At 44.6% G+C, this 17,322-nt stretch overlaps 2 protein-coding genes across 3 annotated transcripts in view; one reads left to right on the top strand and one right to left on the bottom strand.

Annotated features, from left to right (window-relative positions):
• The window catches only part of LOC135974151 (serine/arginine repetitive matrix protein 2-like), a 994,828-nt gene that overhangs the window by 610,501 nt on the left and 367,005 nt on the right, over window positions 1–17,322 (top strand). The gene's annotated exons all lie outside the window — the stretch shown is intronic.
• The window catches only part of LOC101949109 (aldehyde oxidase-like), an 85,666-nt gene that overhangs the window by 2,031 nt on the left and 66,313 nt on the right, over window positions 1–17,322 (bottom strand). For both annotated transcript variants that reach the window (NM_001282244.1, XM_065560404.1), the window contains 7 exon segments: window positions 3,376–3,543; window positions 4,907–5,095; window positions 12,308–12,373; window positions 13,635–13,749; window positions 14,342–14,394; window positions 16,059–16,133; window positions 17,020–17,148. In NM_001282244.1, coding sequence (NP_001269173.1) covers window positions 3,376–3,543; window positions 4,907–5,095; window positions 12,308–12,373; window positions 13,635–13,749; window positions 14,342–14,394; window positions 16,059–16,133; window positions 17,020–17,148 — 795 coding nt within the window.

The raw sequence follows: 17,322 nt of genomic DNA, 5'->3' as shown, positions 1-17,322 counted from the left end.
TAAGTTTAGTCTCTAGAAAGCATGTTATGATTTTGCTTTATATGTAATCTTTTGTTTCCATTATCCTTACTCACTATCTCTTGAATCTTTGGTAATAAACTTATCCTTGTTTTCACTACCAATACATCTAAATGCTGGGATATTAAGCTAGGTGCTGATCCTGAGATGAGTCATTCAAGCTGGTGCATACACTGTTCCTCTGTGGCCAGCAGCCCAGGTATTTCTGTGGGTGTTCAGTGGAGAAGGGGCTATACTTCAAAGGAGCTTGGGGATTTGGGTACACCCATTGTTAACCTGCAAAGCAAAGCAAGGGCTGTCATAGTCCAGAGGAGAGCGTTTGGGTGACTAACAGGTTAGTGCTGTCAGGGAGCTGACACCCAGCTATGCACAAGCAAGTCTCCCCTACGCTGGAGGCAAGGGGGTAACAAGGTGACTCACAGTCCTGTGTACTCCAAGAGTTGTCACAGCCTCTAGGCATCATTGTAGTATAAGTAATAATAATAACCTAAGTCATTCATAGATTCCAAGGCCAGAAGAGACCACTGTGATCATCTAGTCTGACCTCTTATAGCACAGGCCATAGAGCTCCCCCCAAATAATTCATGGAGCATCTTTTGGAAAAACATTCAATCTTGATTTAAAAATACACAGTGATGGAGAATCTACCATGATCCTTGGTAAATTGTTGCAATGGTTAATTGCTCGCACTGTTAAAAATGTATACCTTATTTCCAGTCTGAATTTGTCTAGCTTCATCTACCAGTCATTGCATCGTGTTATACTTTTCTCTACTAGACTGAAAAGCCCAGTATCAAATATTTGTTCCCCATGTAGGTACTGACAGTCTGTAATCAAGTCACCTCTTAACCATCTCTTTGTCAAGCTAAATAGATTGAGCTCCTTGGGTCTATCCCTAAGTCATGTTTTCTTATCCTTTAATCATTCTTGTGGCTCTTCTCTGAACCCTCTCCAATTTATCAACATCCTTCTTGAATTGTGGGCACCAGAACTGGACACAGTATTCCAGCAGTGGTCACACCAGTGCCAAATACAGAGGTATAATAACCCCTCTGCCCCTACTAGACATTCCCCAATTTGTCCATTCAAGAATTGCATTAGCCCTTTTGGTCAGAGGGTTGCACTGGGAGCTGATGTTCACCTGATTATCCACCATGTCTCTCAAATATTTCTCAGTCACTGCTTTCTAGGATAGAATCCCCCATCCTATAAGTATTGCCTACATTTAACATTGTGCAGGGAAATAAGCAGAGGTGGAGATGGAATTCATTCCCCCAACTTGCAGGCAGGCAAAGGGGTTGCAAGGATGCTCCTCCAGGACTGTTATTTTCAGATGCTGCCCCTTTGTGCCCCTGGATCAAACAGTCTGGGCCATTGGATTCACTCTGTCTGCCTGCACACAGCAGCTTCTTCATACTGACATTTTTGGCCAGCCTCCTGCCCCCAGCTGGGAGCTTCAGTGGCACAGAGGGCTTTGGACTGTGTCTCCATGCCTACAGTAGTTCACCCTGAGTGAAGAGGGCATGGCTGCTTATTTCATCATGCTACATGCTCTTGTGTAGGTCCCTATCTCCCTCTTTTCCACTGGAAGCACAGTAGTGAAACTGGTGTGTGTTTTTCCAAGGGGTTGGAAAGTTGGAGACAAAAAGGTTCAGGTTGTGCTCTCATCCACAGAATGGCCCAGCAGAATTTCTGCATGACCCTGTGCTCAGCAGCTATGCTGGCAATGTGTTCCCGGTGTTTCACAATGGCCCTCGCTCTGTGGCTCACCAGTGTACTCATCGTCATCTTTTTCTAACACCAAGATTGGACAGGGCAGAGATTGTGAGCAGATTCCATCTGCGTCTGGTTTGATCTGCCCTTTAAGCCTGCTGGGGAATTGCCTGGATGGTTTTCTCTACTGTGTTATAGCGCCACCAAAACCAGCTTGGATCAGAACATGCTGTGGTGTGTTTATCTAAGCAGGCAGAGAGAGACTTCTCAGTTGACATTGACAAGTTATGACTGCAAATACGTACTCCACAAGGCCCTGATTTAAGGGGAAAGCTTTAAATAAAGGCGCTTATCATTGCCTGGTTTGATGGCTCCCAAGCAACAAAACGGAGCCTATTTTCCCATCCCAAGAAAGGGTGATTAGTTTAAAGATTTGCTTTACAGTTTGGATACAGGTTCTGGCTACGATGGTGGCTAAGCCTTTGCCATTTATGTGGTTTGGCTTCCATGCTTTACTCCATTTCTTTTACTGCAGGCTATAAATGGACATAGATTCTCGGCAAGCAAGGCCAGATGTGTCAGGGCCAGGTCATCCCTCTATGTTTAGAGCACAGAGGGCGATTAATGCAGCAGAAAAATCTGCAAAAATGGCCCAAATCTGTCAGGTGGGGGCACAACGTGGCATCATGCACCTCTCCCGCCAACCCTACAAAAGCCTTTCTGTGTGAATCCTGGGAATTTTGCGCTCTTTGGATTTGGGAGTGGAATAGGAGGGCAGGGAGTAGGGGCATGTTGAGTCATGCCACATAATCCTCCAGCAAACCCACAGAAATTAATGCTGTCCCACTGTGACAGAATACATCCTTCAATTCCTTTCCACCCCACATAGAAAGCGTGGGAGAACAAAGGAGACATATAACATGATGTGAAGGCCAAGGATCTAGGCTCCGGTGAATCAAAGTGGGGAATGAATTTTACAGTTGAGGACCCTCACCAAAGAAGCCCTGCTTCTAGTCTCTCATACAACCCAGGATGTGAGAACCACCAGTGATAAAAAAGGCCAGAGTATCACACAGAGAATGAGATGATCTGAGAGAACCAGGCACTAGAGCTTTACAGTTTAAAGCCAACACCTTAAGGGCCATCCAGATATTATTTGGAAGCCACTGTAGATCACTGTAAATATAGACACTTGTATGGGAACAAATTCATTACTGGTGTAATGCTACAGAAGTAAATGAAATGACACAAGGGACAAAGTCAGCCCATAATTTGTAAAGTACTTTTGGGTTCTTCTGGAGGGAAGGTGCTATATAAATTCAAGTCATTACCAGTGAAGAAATTGAACAGATTGGGAGGTTCAGAGCCTGATTCAGCCAACCCCCCAGTCTATGATTTCTCATCTCTAGCTGTCAGTATATGCTGCACTGGCCAAAAAAAAAAAAAAAAAAAAAAAAAAGAACAAAGTATAGTCAACTAAATAAAATGCAGGCTCCAGTGAGTGTAATGCAGTACGTAAAAAAGATGCAGCTCAATGATGAATTTGTGTGAATACAGAATAATTCAAAATCAAGACATGAAGTAAGGAAGAGGAGGAGGCTAACCCAGTAATGTTTCCAAAGAATTAATTAAGAAACCCATTACCATGTCAGTAAAGTTATCAGCACAGGCCATTCGAATCCGCTCAACCGTCAGGGGACTGTTCAGGATGAAGGTCCCGGTTAATCCTCTTTCCTTCCTCACAGCAGCCACTGCATCCCAGATAGCAAAGAACACAGAACATCCCAGGAACAGCCCTGCCTCGCCAATCCCCTGGCAGGGAACAAAGGCAGACACATAGGTTTGCTTTAGAAACTGATTGACAACAGGGGACCAGATCCTTAGCTGGTACAAATTGAGATAGCTCCATTGAAACTACATCGATTTACACCAGCTGAAGATCTGGCCAATTGACGTCAATGGAGGTAAGCCTGCTGAAGAGCTGGCTCAGACACTAAGTTTTATATCAACACAGCTGGAGACAATAAATCTCCTCAGGGCTCTGAGTGCTCCAAGACATAAAAGAGTTGAGGACAAGGATTTGGCTCATAACTTTTTTTTTTTTAATTCATAGCACATCTCCACTCTAAGCAAAGGTTCACTCTGACTTGGATTGCATCTGTTACACTGCAAAGCAATGAAACCATTCAGAACTTTCAGTATAAATACACCTCCAATCTATCCAAATTCCTTATAAGTGGATTTCATTGTATATGACGAAACAGAACTAGGCAGCCTTCCTTTCTTTATTCCAGATCCTGAATGGATAAAGTTTGCATTGCTTAATCTCTCCAAAGAACTGTGATGGTTTCTGTCTCTAGCATCATCTCCACTAGAACATGTCCATTTGCTCTAAATTATTAAAGATATTCATCCCTAGTAGGCATCCAAAGTGAACTTTCTCCTGGAAATTCCGATGTCTCAGATGCAGTTCCTCCAGATACTAGGCTGGGGCACTGGACATCTGCATCTCTTACCAGCACAAGCCTACGCACCATTACAGTCCCACTTAAACTCTACTCTGAGGATGTAATTGGTGCATAAGCCTTGGGTTGGCTCTGCACAGGGGTGAATTTACCCTTACAACACAAGATGGAAAGGATATGAAGGAAGTTCCTTGTGGATAAGACAATGGAAGATCTGTATTCTGTTTCCCTGTGAGAGACTGGGCAAGCCTCTTAATCTCTCTTTGCCTCACTTCCCCATCAGTAAAATGGAGATAATAATTCTTCCTTTCTACCTCCCTGTGTTTATTGTAAGCTCTTCAGGGCACGCTCTGTCTCTTACTATGTGTATGTACAGCATCTGGCACACTCGATTTTCAATCTCAGATGAGGTTTTCTAAGTATTACTGTAATTTTACAAATACATAAGAAGAAGAAAGACAAAAAATCAAAATAAATTAATGCATGAAAATTACCCTTTTTCTCACAGCAGGTGAACTTATAAAGGTCCTTCTAGTTCTAAAGGTATTACTGGGGCCTGTGGTGTTCCCCATTTTAAGTATAGGGAACATCTCTGAAACCTGTAATATTGCAACAGCTGGAAAGCACTTTTAAAATACATACACCACACGTGCACTTGGGTAACGTGCAGAACTTGCTATGACTTTATACAGCACAGTTGGCTTGTTTACCTTGGAGGAGTAGATGGCAATTGGGTTTCGGGAGTTTGGCAGCAAGTAAACCCTGAACTGTTCAGGTATGTCACAGACAGCAGGGATTTTATACGTATCTGGACCCAGAGTGTACTGCTCTCCTTCTGGGGAGAACTTTATTTCTTCCATTGTATAAAGTCCAACCCCCTGAACAAAGGCACCTTCAATCTGAGGAAAAAATGTACACAGTTTCTATTTTCATTCCCATTAATAGATAAAAATGTGAATACAACTAAACTTTTAGATCTACAACATTAACTGGCTCTTTTCCTTCCATGGCAACTGGGCCAAAGACAAATGCTAAACTAAGTAGGACCATATGAGACCAAGTTGTACTCACACAAATATTCCCACTGGGTCAAATTCTACTCTTCCTTACTCCAGTGTAAATCCAGAATAAAGTCAGTGATGTCTGTAGAGTTATTTCAGATTTACACTGGTATAATTGAGAGCAGAATCTGGCCTACTGATTTCAATGGCTCTACTCACAGGACCAAGAATTTGGCCAAGAACTGTAATATAAATAATTAATTCAATCTAACACACATTGAAAAAGGAATTGTGGATGACAATTGACATTTCTTCCTAGAAAAGTTGTCAGACACTTTTATTTAACAGCATTACCTCTTTTAATCTGAGTGGCTAGCCAAAAATTAGGGGTCTTGTAAATTGTTCCATTTTGGAGGAGAAATTGACAATCATCAGGTATTTCTTTGATGCAGTTTTGTGTGCTCACAAAGAATGTACATAGTCCTGTTTCCCTGAACACTTGGGCCACCTGATTCAACATCTAGTCTGCTTTTCCATGTGTCTCTGTTCTGGGTGCTACTGCTATTGTTTCAACCACCTGGTTACAATGGTTTCTTTACATTTATCCTGAAGGTAAGGCCGCAGCCACACCTCATCCATATCAACAAGATTTAACCCACAACAAAAGGTTGAATGCAATCTGAAAATAGGCCAAATTCATACCTGTGCAACTCCTATAGTAATGTCTGGACCTAATTCAGTGGTGATATAAAGAGTGGTGGAAGTTGGACATAAAATGGGAGTAAATAGTAAAGTAGTGCAACTTGCACCTATTTGGCAATTCTTGGGTATGTATAACAGGCGTCACTTTTTGGCTAAAGGAGAGAGAAGGCAGATATAGAAGGAAAAGCCAATAACAGGAGGGCATAAGATAAGGCAGGTCTCATATCCTTTATCTTATTTACATCATCCTGCTAGCTACTCGTCCTTCTCCATACCCCTTTCTGCTCTGTAAATAAATCTTTTGCTTACCCCCTGTGACCCTCTATTTCTTGAGGGAGCACCATGTAACCCCCATATTCCTTATTTATATATAAAACTGTGATATTTCATATAAAGTATGCCATATAAGGTATCAACAACAACAAGGGAGGTAAACAATGCCCAGGTGGGTGTCAAACAACCATCAACAGTCATTGTCCAGCAGGGGAGTTACAATCCAATAACTCACTTACACAAGGCCACACCAGGGGAATTGCTCAACCTTGCCTGGTGACTCAGCAACAACCACAGACATGCCTTGACTTGTGTTCTCCATGCATATTGAATGAGGATATAAAATAGGGAACAGAGGCCGCATGGTTTGTCTTTTTTCCTCCCCTACCAATGCTGAAGGCAACGAGAACGCTGGAGCTGAGGAGATTGATCCCCAGGCTAACAGTGAGAGCCTGCTTATGAAAGACCTTAACCAACCTGCAGTATCCAGTGGGGTGAGAAAAACTGCTTAGTCCAGATATTGCCCCATCTAATAGGGTTGAGAAATTAGACTGTGTGCTTATCTTTTATTTTCCTTTGGTAACCACTCTGACTTATCACTTATGATCACTTAAAAACCATTTTCTGTAATCAATAAACTTAGTCTAATGTTTATCCTTACCAGTGAGTTTGACTGAAGTTACAAAGGCTGGTGTATGTCCACTTTCCTAGGGTGACCAGATGTCCCGATTTTATAGGGACAGTCCCGATTTTTGGGTCTTTTTTTTATATAGGCTCCTATTATCCTCCACTCCCATCCCGATTTTTCACATTTGCTGTCTGGTCACCCTACACTTTCCGTTGATGAAGTGGTGAACCAATTAGTAAACCTGCATTGCTCAAGAAAAGGTCTTGACTCTTGAGCAGTGTAAGATGATATATTCCGGTGGTACAAGGCTGGGAGCTGGGGGGGATTAGGCTGGTGCCTCTCTCTGCATGATTCATGAGAAGCTCTGGGAACAATCACGCAATCTGGCTGGATGTGGGTCTCCACATGCGGTTGTACTGAGTGGTAACAGCACCTGGAGGGGTTTGTTGCTTGTCTCCAGTAAGGCATTGTGAGAGACAACCGGGGCCCAGCAGTCCCAGATTGCACCCCGGAGAGCCTGTCACATCCCCTAATCAGGGCCGGTTCCAGGCACCAGGCAACCAAGCACATGCTTGGGGTGGCACCTGGTAAGGGGCAGCCAATCTTGGGGTGGCGGGGGGGCAGCGCGGAGTGGCATTCTGCAGGGGGGGTGCTCCGGCGGCGCTCGGCGGGGGGCGCGGCGCTCGGGGGGGGGGGGGACGGGCTCCAGCAGCGCGGCGCTCGGCAGGGGGGTGGGGCGGGGCGCGGCGCTCGGCGGGGGGTGGGGGAGGGGGCTCGGCGGGGCAGCGCTTTTTTTTGCTGCTTGGGGCAGCAAAAAAGTTAGAGCCGGCCCTGCCCCTAATACCACATCAGTGTAACTTACACTACTTTTCCATTTACATCAACCTTGGCCCAACATGTGCCACACACCTCTGTTTTTGTTACTGCTGAATTTGGCCCAGTGTGTAAATATATGAATCCAGACCAAAAGCTATAGACCTGAACTTTAAAGGAGAGATCAGCTTAGGACCAGTGACTTTTTCAATTACATTTGAGTTTGTTAAAGAATGACATCCAGTCACAGAACTATGCGATCAAACTGAGTGAAAAACAAAGTGTATTAGCTAGAAAAATTTAGACTACAACAGTGGTAAAAAAAGGAGTTGAAAAAGCTGAAAAATAACAAAGCAGTGGGAGATGATCAAATACAGCAGACATGCTAAATGTACTTGACAGAGCTGTTCAATAAAGTTTAGGAAAAAGAGATCCCTTCTGACTAGTGGAATCATTGTGAGAATACCCCAAAGGGTGATCTAACTAACTATAACAGCTGGAGAGAAGTTATACTACTCTCTGTTGTAGGGAACGCCTTCTGCAGTGTGTTACTACACATGATGAAAGAGGCAGGGGCTGCAAAGTTCAGAGAAGAACAGGCTGGATTCAGGTCGCAGAGATCCTGTATAGGTCAGATATTCACACTAAGAACCATCACAGAAGAATGTATAGAATGGCCAGATTCCCTCTTCATCAATTGCATTGATTTTCAAAAGGCAATTGACAGCCTGCACAGACATACATTGTGGAATAGTCTTCGGTGCTGTGGAATCCCATCTAAAGTCATCATCATCATCAGGGCTATGTACAGACATGTGAAGTGATCGGTAAGGGGAACAGCTAGAGTACAGAGTGAACAATAAGAACGGTGGCACCTTAGAGACTAACATATTTATTAGAGCATAAGCTTTCGTGGACTACAGCCCACTTCTTCGGTGCGAAACAGAGCTGTATTTTATTTCAACTGTTTGGCATTCCAATAGACTGGATAAAGAAGAAGTGTATTAACAACAAATATGGTGGTATAACATGGGTGGATGCAGGGGTGAAAGTAATATTAAACATTTACTGGTACGGGGGCCCGGCTCTGGGCCCCCGGAAGGGGTGGAGCCTCGGGTGGAAGGGGCGGGGCTGGAGTCAGCCTCTCCCAGCCAGCACATCCAGGCTGCCTGGCCCGCACCGCCTGGGGCTCTGGTGGCAATTTAAAAGGGCCTGGGGTTCTGGCCACTGCCATGGTAGTGGTGGTGGCAGTCAGGAGCCCCAGGCCCTTTAAAATCACCAGCCCGGGGGCAGCTGCTCCTTTTGTTCCCACCATCGGTGGCCCTGCCAGTAAGATCCCTACCAGCAGGGCCACTGACGGGGGCGGGCAAAAGGGGTGGCAGCACTTTAACATTGGCTGCACACAGGCCGGTACCGGCTTCTTACCAGTATGCTGTACCGGCCCGCACCGGCCTACTTTCACCCCTGGGTAGATGGCAAATGCTTAGAAGAGCTAGACTGTGCTGATGGTATTATGCTAATGAGTGACACTCCCAAAAAGTCACAAAGACAGACAACTTGACAAAAATAGCAGGCCAAACAGGGCTTAAAATTAGTTATGCCAAAACAAACATGCTTGAAACTCAGGCTTCAAGCAGTAATGTCACATTAGAAGGCAACAAGAAAGTAAGAACAGATCATCTATCTAGGCAGCACCATATTAACTAATCGAGACCTCAAGGATGAAGTGACATCAAAGATAGGAAAGGCATCCCCAGCATTTACTAAACTCAACAACGTATGGAAAAAATTCAAACATATTCTTGATGCTAACATGCAGCTGCAAGAGCTAGGGATCTTCTAAAACATTAGAAAACTAGCTGTCTTTGAAAATAATTGCCTCTGAAAGGTTCTGCAAGCAGTGTTGTTGTAGCCATGTTGGTCCCAAGATAGACAAGGTGGGTGAGGGTGGCCTGTTAATAACAAGGTGGAACAGATTGTTTAGCATAAGTAGTCAAAACATATTTCAAGGGACCATTCAAGGTTAACAGTGACTCTCTGAGTTAGGCTATGGCTACACTACAAAGTTAAGTCGACAAGTTATGTTGATGTACAGCAACTGCTGTAATTAAACTCTGTTGCATGTCCACAGTGTGCACCTTGTGTTAGCAGAGCACATTCACAGTAGCAGCTCTTGAATCGACACAGAGAGCAGTTCATTGTGGGTCGCTATCCCACTGTGCAACTGGCCCTGCAGGGTGTTTTGGGAAGGATTTGCAATGCCTCATAAGGACAGGTTCAGTGTCACATGATGCAGGTTTCTCAATCCCATCATTCCATGGGCATCCTACTAGGTTTCCAGCTGCTTTTCAACTGCCCTGGTAACCACAAGTCAGCCATTCCTGTCAGAAAGCATGGATCCTGCACTGCTCTTCAGTACTGTGCTGTGTGTTATGAACACAAGGCTGTAAGAGGAGCTCAACGGGGGAGCTATTCGGCTGAGGGAGGCCTTGAAGGAGCATTTTAACAATGAGCCACAGTGATATGTATTGCTGTAGCATGCTGAGCCTGGCATTGTTTGTTTGCACCATGCTACTTCCTCCCTCCATCAATAATTTAACGCTGCTCAGTTTACATCTATATGAAAAAGTGAATGCCAGTGGTGGTGTTTTTACTTGTCCAGGGAGAGTTTTAATTCTATTTCTTTTAATTCTTCCTTAAAATCATCCCCTCTTTTCCACAGCCTGAGGCTAAGCACCCTGGCCGCCATCCTGACTGCTCCCCCCACCGGCCCCCTACCCATAGACCACCATTCTGACTCCAGCCCCAACCTTCCCACACAGCCCCCCACCCATACCAGCACTCTGACCCCAGCCCCCTCTTTGCAGAAGCGGCATGTCTGCGGCTCTGCACAAGAGGGACAATTTGCCTCCCTTGCCTTCTACTATGCCTGCCACCACTCTTTGATGTTTTTAGATGACACTGCTGCATGTCCCTATCATAGCCTTTCTCCTTCATGCCCTGAGCAAGTTCCTGCGGCTGGAGCGGAGCTGCACCTGCACAGCCTCCTCTCCCCACAGACCCAGGAGATCCACCACCTCCCATGTACTCCAGGCAGCAGTGTGTTTGCTGCGTGCTCAGCTGGGCAATAGCTATGTGAGCTCTCCACAAACAGGAATTTCAAAAACTTCCTTGGGCTTTTAAAGTGGAGGGATGCATGTCTGCCTACCTGTCTGCAGGGCAGCAGAGTTCAAAACAGTGACCAGAGCGGTCACCTCCTGGAGTCCACTTAGGGCAATGTAAGCAACACAGTGTCCACACTGACACTGCGTCACTCTAACTACATTGCCCTAAGCACTATGCTTCTTGTCGACCTGGTTTTATTATGTCGGCGTAGCAGGAGAGCTAAATTGGCAGGAGGAGCATTGCAGTGTGTACACCTCCACAGTTAGGTCGATGTAAGCTGCCTTATGTTGACTTAACTGTGTAGAATAGACATGACCTTAGTTTCCCAGATCTGAAGAAGAGCTCTGTGTAAGCTCAAAAGCTTGTCTCTCTCCCCAACAGAAGTTGGTCTAATAAGAGCTATTACCTGACCCACCTGGTCTCTCTATGAAAGATTCTTGGCATTGGGTGGAAAGTCATCACCAATGGAGAGATCTGAGAAATCACCAACCAACAGCTCATTTCCACCAGAATCAGAAGGAAGCGCTGGACATATTTGGGCCGTATACTCTAGATGCCAACACACAGACTCCCACATTAACTGTCAAGTGGAAACCAACCGGTGTGAGGAAATGAGGGTTTCCAAAAGAAACTTTAAGAAGAACCCTTAGCATGGATGGCAGGATAGTCAATCTCAACACCACAGAGCACTTGGAAGTAGCAGCAAATGACAGAGAGGAATGGAAGAGACTGATTTCTCTGCTGTGTGCCAACATTGGCATGGAAAGGATGTTAAAAACAAACTAACAACCACCCACCCACCCTGGTAAAAGAAAAATCATTTTTCTGATCTGTATTACCACTACCAGAAAACTTATTGCCAAATCTTGGTCCCATTGAAGTCAACAGTGTATTGCAATTGACTTAAATGGGACCAAGATTTGGCCTTCAGGAATTATTTTTGCTTTCTGTGTAGGGCAGGGGTCGGCAACGGGCGAGCGATGTGCTGGCCGTGGCTTCCCGCCACCCCCATTGGCCCGGGACAGCGAACCGCGGCCAGTGAGGGCCGTGATCGGCCGAACCTGCCGTGTCAGCAGGTAAATAAACTGGCCCGGCCCGCCAGGGTGCTTACCCTGGCGAGCCACGTGCCGAATGTTGCTGACCCCTGGTGTAGGGTGAGGTGAAGATGAAGATGAAGACGAGACAACAAGAGGGATTTGTGACCTAATCCTGTGATATGCCAAGTCCTTTCTGCAAGGGCTCAATTCCCAGTGACGTCTACAGGACCCGTAGTCACTCACCACCCTTCAGAAAATGTTCAGCATGTTGCAGTAGCAGGCCACTTAACTTGTTATCATCAACATGTGCAACAAAAAGCAAATATTGCCTAATTCCGAGCCCAATCCAACACCTATTAGAGCCAATGGATAGTCTCCCCTTGACTTCAGTGGACGCTGGAATGGCTCTCTTAATGGAAAGTATTTGGGTGCAAGAAAAAGCTATCACTAACATCTACAGACAAGCGTGCATATGGAAGTATTGGTACATACCTGTCCTATATCTACAGCTGGATTTATGCTGAAACAAGCATCCATGACAATGTCTGTTCTGATGTTCTGTTAAACAAATATAAACTGTTGTGGGTACATACTTTACAAGCAATAAAAATAGCAGGTTTTAAAGAATGCGAACCCCATGCCATAAAATAATATTCCATGGTGACAGCAAAGTATTGCAGATTTATTCTAAAGCACAGAAGCAAGCTTCAAAGGCCCTGGCCTGACAAGGGATTAATCTGTTTGAAGTGGTTTTGGTGAACACCCAGGAGCATATGGCAACTGAAACGCAACATTAGCACCCTGGGCTGAGTTAAGGAGCAGGTTGAACATTAGCCCCAGAACGAACTTGTTTCTTGGTAGAAGCCCAAGGTTTGGACTGTGGTGGTTAGCTAGTGCCTGTGTTGGGTTGTGAGTCTAGAAGTGCTGCAAGGGGCATTGTGCCTGAAGAAGGAAATCAGACGAGTGGCCACTGTGCTATACTTGAAGAAGGTATAGTGTCTGCTCCCACTGCACTGCTAACTGGTGAGAGAAGGTGTCTGCACATGAGTAGCACAAGGTGTGGGTGAGGCATAGCCCCACCCCTGGTGCCAGACACTTCCAATGAGTTGTGAGAGGCATGGTAGTTGCCGCTCCTAATGTGCTTCCCTCAGTATCACTGGAGCCATTCTGCCTGTCTCCATATTACACAAAAACAATGCCTTTGGGAACTGCTCTTTGTCTGGTGCCCCTCTGCATTGCCCCCTTTATGTGGCAATGCCTTCGATTGCTTCAATAAACCCATGTGCATTAGGGGATCATTACTAATTAACTGGGCAGATATTGTTGCACAGTTGGCCCTTGTGGGCAGATTCAGTCTATCAGGTCTCATTTAAAAGCCACAAAATAAGGTGGTTATATTATATTATATTATATTATATTATATTATATTATATTATATTATATTATATTATATTATATTAAGCTGTTCTTTATCATCTTCTGTTCTATTATATTATATTATATTATATTATATTATATTATATTATATTATATTATATTATATTATATTAAGCTGTTCTTTATCATCTTCTGTTCTATTGGACTTTCTCATCCTTAGTCTCATTAGTTAGCACCAGATCTTCTTTCTAGAATGTTAACAAACGAGATTGAGAATGACAGAGCCATTTAGAGTTATCTTGGCACTCTGCTGAGAACATGAAATGAATGCCATTTCTCCCTTCTCAGCAAAAAAAGCAAGAGGAAAAATAACTACATCAGTGTAGCTCTGGAGGGAGACATATAGGAATCTAACCAATGTGTATATAAAGGCACCATTTACCTTGTGATCTCCTGTCAGACAGTCAATCTCCACTTCAGAACAAGCAACTCCGAAAACAAAATATGGGAAAGCCTGGCCTTCCCCGGTGTCCCAGTTCATATTTACCATATAGCCTCTGGTGGGAGTAAGAACATCCTTCAGACTGAGTGAGCAATGGCATTTGATCTCCTCCACCACCACCACCTTCTCAATTGCACAGCAGATTGTCATGGAAATCATGTGACAAGACCAGGTTAATGTCCTGCTCTAAGCCAGCTGTTTTCACAGGCTGTGGTGAAGAAGGCCTCAGTGTTGCAGCACTGCTGTGTTTCTGCTGCCCAGAAGGAGACGGAGAGCCAGAAGGTGGCCCAGACTCTTAGGTATCATGGAGCACATCTCAGGATAGGTTTTCTATGTCCCATCATGATGGGAGGCTGTGCAGAAAACTACATGGTCCCATCTTCCAAACACCTAGCACAGGGTGGGAGATGCAACAGTGGCCAGTGAGCATGGCCTGGGGAGATTTATCCCCTGCCATCGTCCAACATGCAACCTGTTTATGTGTGCTAGGTGCAGGATTTGGCCTTCAATAGAGAAGGAAAGGGGGAGAGTGAAAGGATTGGGGAGGCTGAGAGGGGAGACTCTTATCCTCATTTGACAAACCCCCAAGGTCCACATCTATGATCCTTGATGCCAGTAATTTCAGAAAGACTAACAGCATTCCTTACCTGAAGTAGCCAGTAGCTGAAAGACTCACACTTTGATCATAAGCTTCAGTAATCTGCAATAGGAACATTTAGTGTTAAAGGTGAATAGAAATTTAAGTAAAGAAATAAAAAAAAATTTTTTTTTAAAGAAAAGTAACAGTGGGGAGCACTAGGATGCAGAATGGGACAGCAGAAACCCAAACGATAGAGAATGGAAGTTACTGCATTAACACGATTTAAATCAGTTTCACTGCATCTGCATTAGGGGGTTGTGCTGGTGTAACATTTTAAATAAGTTCATTTCTAACACAGACCAGGCCTAGTGACGTGCCGGTGGTGACAGAGGGAGTCAGCACCAGAGGCAGGATTAGAATTTAGAACTGCTCATTCTCAGTTCTCACCCTACTAGACCATACTACTCTCACTTGGACTTTACCACAGTTAGCAAATACCTTCATGCTTTTCAGCAGAATTAATCAGAAAATGTTTATGCACATTGATACAAACCCATAACCCTACTAACTTCAGTGTAGTGGTTAATTAATTAATTAAAATCAGAAGAAATCATAATAAGTAATCTGATACACTCTATTTCAAACCAGTAAGGTAAGGTGAAGGAACAACCCTCCCCCAAAGTATGTCTGAGAAGGAGTCTTTAGCCTGTTAGCCCCACAGGGCAGGGAGTGTCTCTTTTCTAGGTTTGTACAGCACCCAGCACAATGGGGCCCTAATCCTGATGGGGGACTTTAGGCACTGCCATACTAGAAATATTTTCCGCTACTAATAATTTAGAAGCCTGAACAATCGTGCAGAACCAATTGCATCTTAGTTTAAAGAGAAGTGGGTTTTTATTAGGTATGTGTGTCATAGAGGGCAGATACTCAGGCGTGGTTAAAACTGCCTGGGAAGGCAGGCGAAAAAGGGTTAGAAGGAAAGCTGTGGCGAAGAACAGCCTGATGTCTATGACAATGGTACAGTAGTGATGTGCTGCAGGAAGAGGAAGGAGAAAGCTGATCTTGGTATAATGGACACTAACAAGGTAGATGTATCCACAGCAGCCAGCAGCAGTGATGGAGCGATGAAGTGGTATCCGGCGCAGGCCTAACTAGACAAACCTATTCCAGGGGATAGGTGCTTCGGATTGTAGTCCTCTGGTGAGAACTTTATTCTGCAATGGGCAGAATGATGATGACATGATGTTCTGGAGATTTGGGGGATGGTCATTATATGTCAGTACATCCATTAATAAATGTTTTGTCACCACTAACTAGAACAGCGTGATTTTCACAGGGTTATATGTAGGAATGCTGTCACACCTACCACCATTCCCTTCCAAATAGTGCTGCATGGCCTCCCATTCCAGGACTGATTTCTGATGAATACTGCACAGCTGATGCATCTATGCTGCTATATACATAGACAACACTCCTCAGCTCCTATCCCATTCCCATATAAGGCCAGGTTATTCCTGGCCCGTCTGGATACATAGGAGAGGACGGCACAAGAGCACGCCATGCAAGAGCCAGGGACTATTTCAGGAATTTGCCGGTCATGTCACGGGGGAGCAGGATGCACCATCCATCCTGAAGCACGATCCCTCTTGAGCTCTCCCTGGGGCAGTGGGCTCCACGCTGCTCCCTACTCAGGGCTGTTGCTAGATGCCATAGTATAGCCCACGATTTATCAGCCTACACCCTAGCCCATGGTTTTTTATAGTCACGTAAAAAGCAGCACTGACCCAGTCCTCCCATTTCCCTTCAGGGTTTTTATTAATGATGGGCTCCAGGCGTTTCCGAAGAATCTGACAAGCATTCTGGAGAGGAGAGAGGTGGGAAACAATGAACAGAGAAAAGAAGATGAATTCAACAACAGCAGCAGCAGCAACATCTGCTTTGAAATTTCAAAACACTATAGCCTTTAATATGGCAGTGATACCCTGCCAGGTCTCTCTCCAGTCCGCCTCTACCCACTTTTGCTCCATGCTGCCTTTGACCAAAGGCTGTTCAAGGCAAGTTTGATTTGTGTCAGAGAGTCATTCTGAGTACCATCATTCCATTACCCTCATGAACATCTAAACCCCTCTTCTGTATTCTGCTAGCTGGCCAGCCACAAAAGCAGTGCTTACCGATGAGCAGCACTGGTGTCTGTCCTGGTGAAACTAACCCATTTGCACACCCATGTTTAACTGAAGCCATCACCAAGTAGAAGACAAAGAGCCTGGCTCTGATCTCCTACTGATTTTACACCGATATAATGTCACTAGCTTTGGTCAATTTACAGTAGTGTCAGCAGGAGCAGGCCCAAAGTACATAAAAAGGTAAAGGTGTTTCATTCTGACAGTAATCATGCCACCAGATGCACATGAAATATATCCTGGACTCTTTTATCAGCTTATGTTTAAGTATCCATGGTGATACAAGGACCAGTCAATTCCTCTGACTAAATCCTGCACAAGCATCTTTAGAGCTGATACAGGAAAGCAGAGAGGAATAAGTTGTGAGCTAGTACTAGTTCAGTAATTTGCCCTGCCTTAAACTGCTCATGTGACAAACAAGCAAGAGAGACTCAGGTGAGGGTACTGATATGCTCTATTAGTGGCGCTCAGAAACTACAATGATGAATAATGTGCAAACGTTCAGAGCAATATGCATTATTTGAAAGAAGCAATAAAAATAGTAATAATTCATAAAAAATGTAACCTGGACTGCTTTCCCATTGACGTCTGAGCCAATCGATCCGGCTGTGACTATCGCATTAGGCACAGTTATCGTGCTTGTTTCACAAAAGTGTACATATGACAATGGTACCTTCAGTTCACGGCTGGCAACCTGTAAGTAAAGTAAACAAAACGATATCCAGTTCCACTGAGGGTAAATAGTATTGACTCAAGAAAAAGAGCACGAGCATTGCTATGTCTACACAAGACCAAGCTTGATAGGGGATGGCTAGTGTTACTTTGACAATGCCAATCACTGAAATCTTGGTCAACTGCTGTTTTTTTA

Source organism: Chrysemys picta, chromosome 11 (genome assembly GCF_011386835.1).
Source record: "Chrysemys picta bellii isolate R12L10 chromosome 11, ASM1138683v2, whole genome shotgun sequence".
In the NCBI taxonomy this organism is placed as follows: domain Eukaryota; kingdom Metazoa; phylum Chordata; order Testudines; family Emydidae; genus Chrysemys; species Chrysemys picta.
The sequence above is the reverse complement of the archived record's forward strand: the minus strand, read 5'-3'. Positions and strand labels throughout refer to the sequence as shown.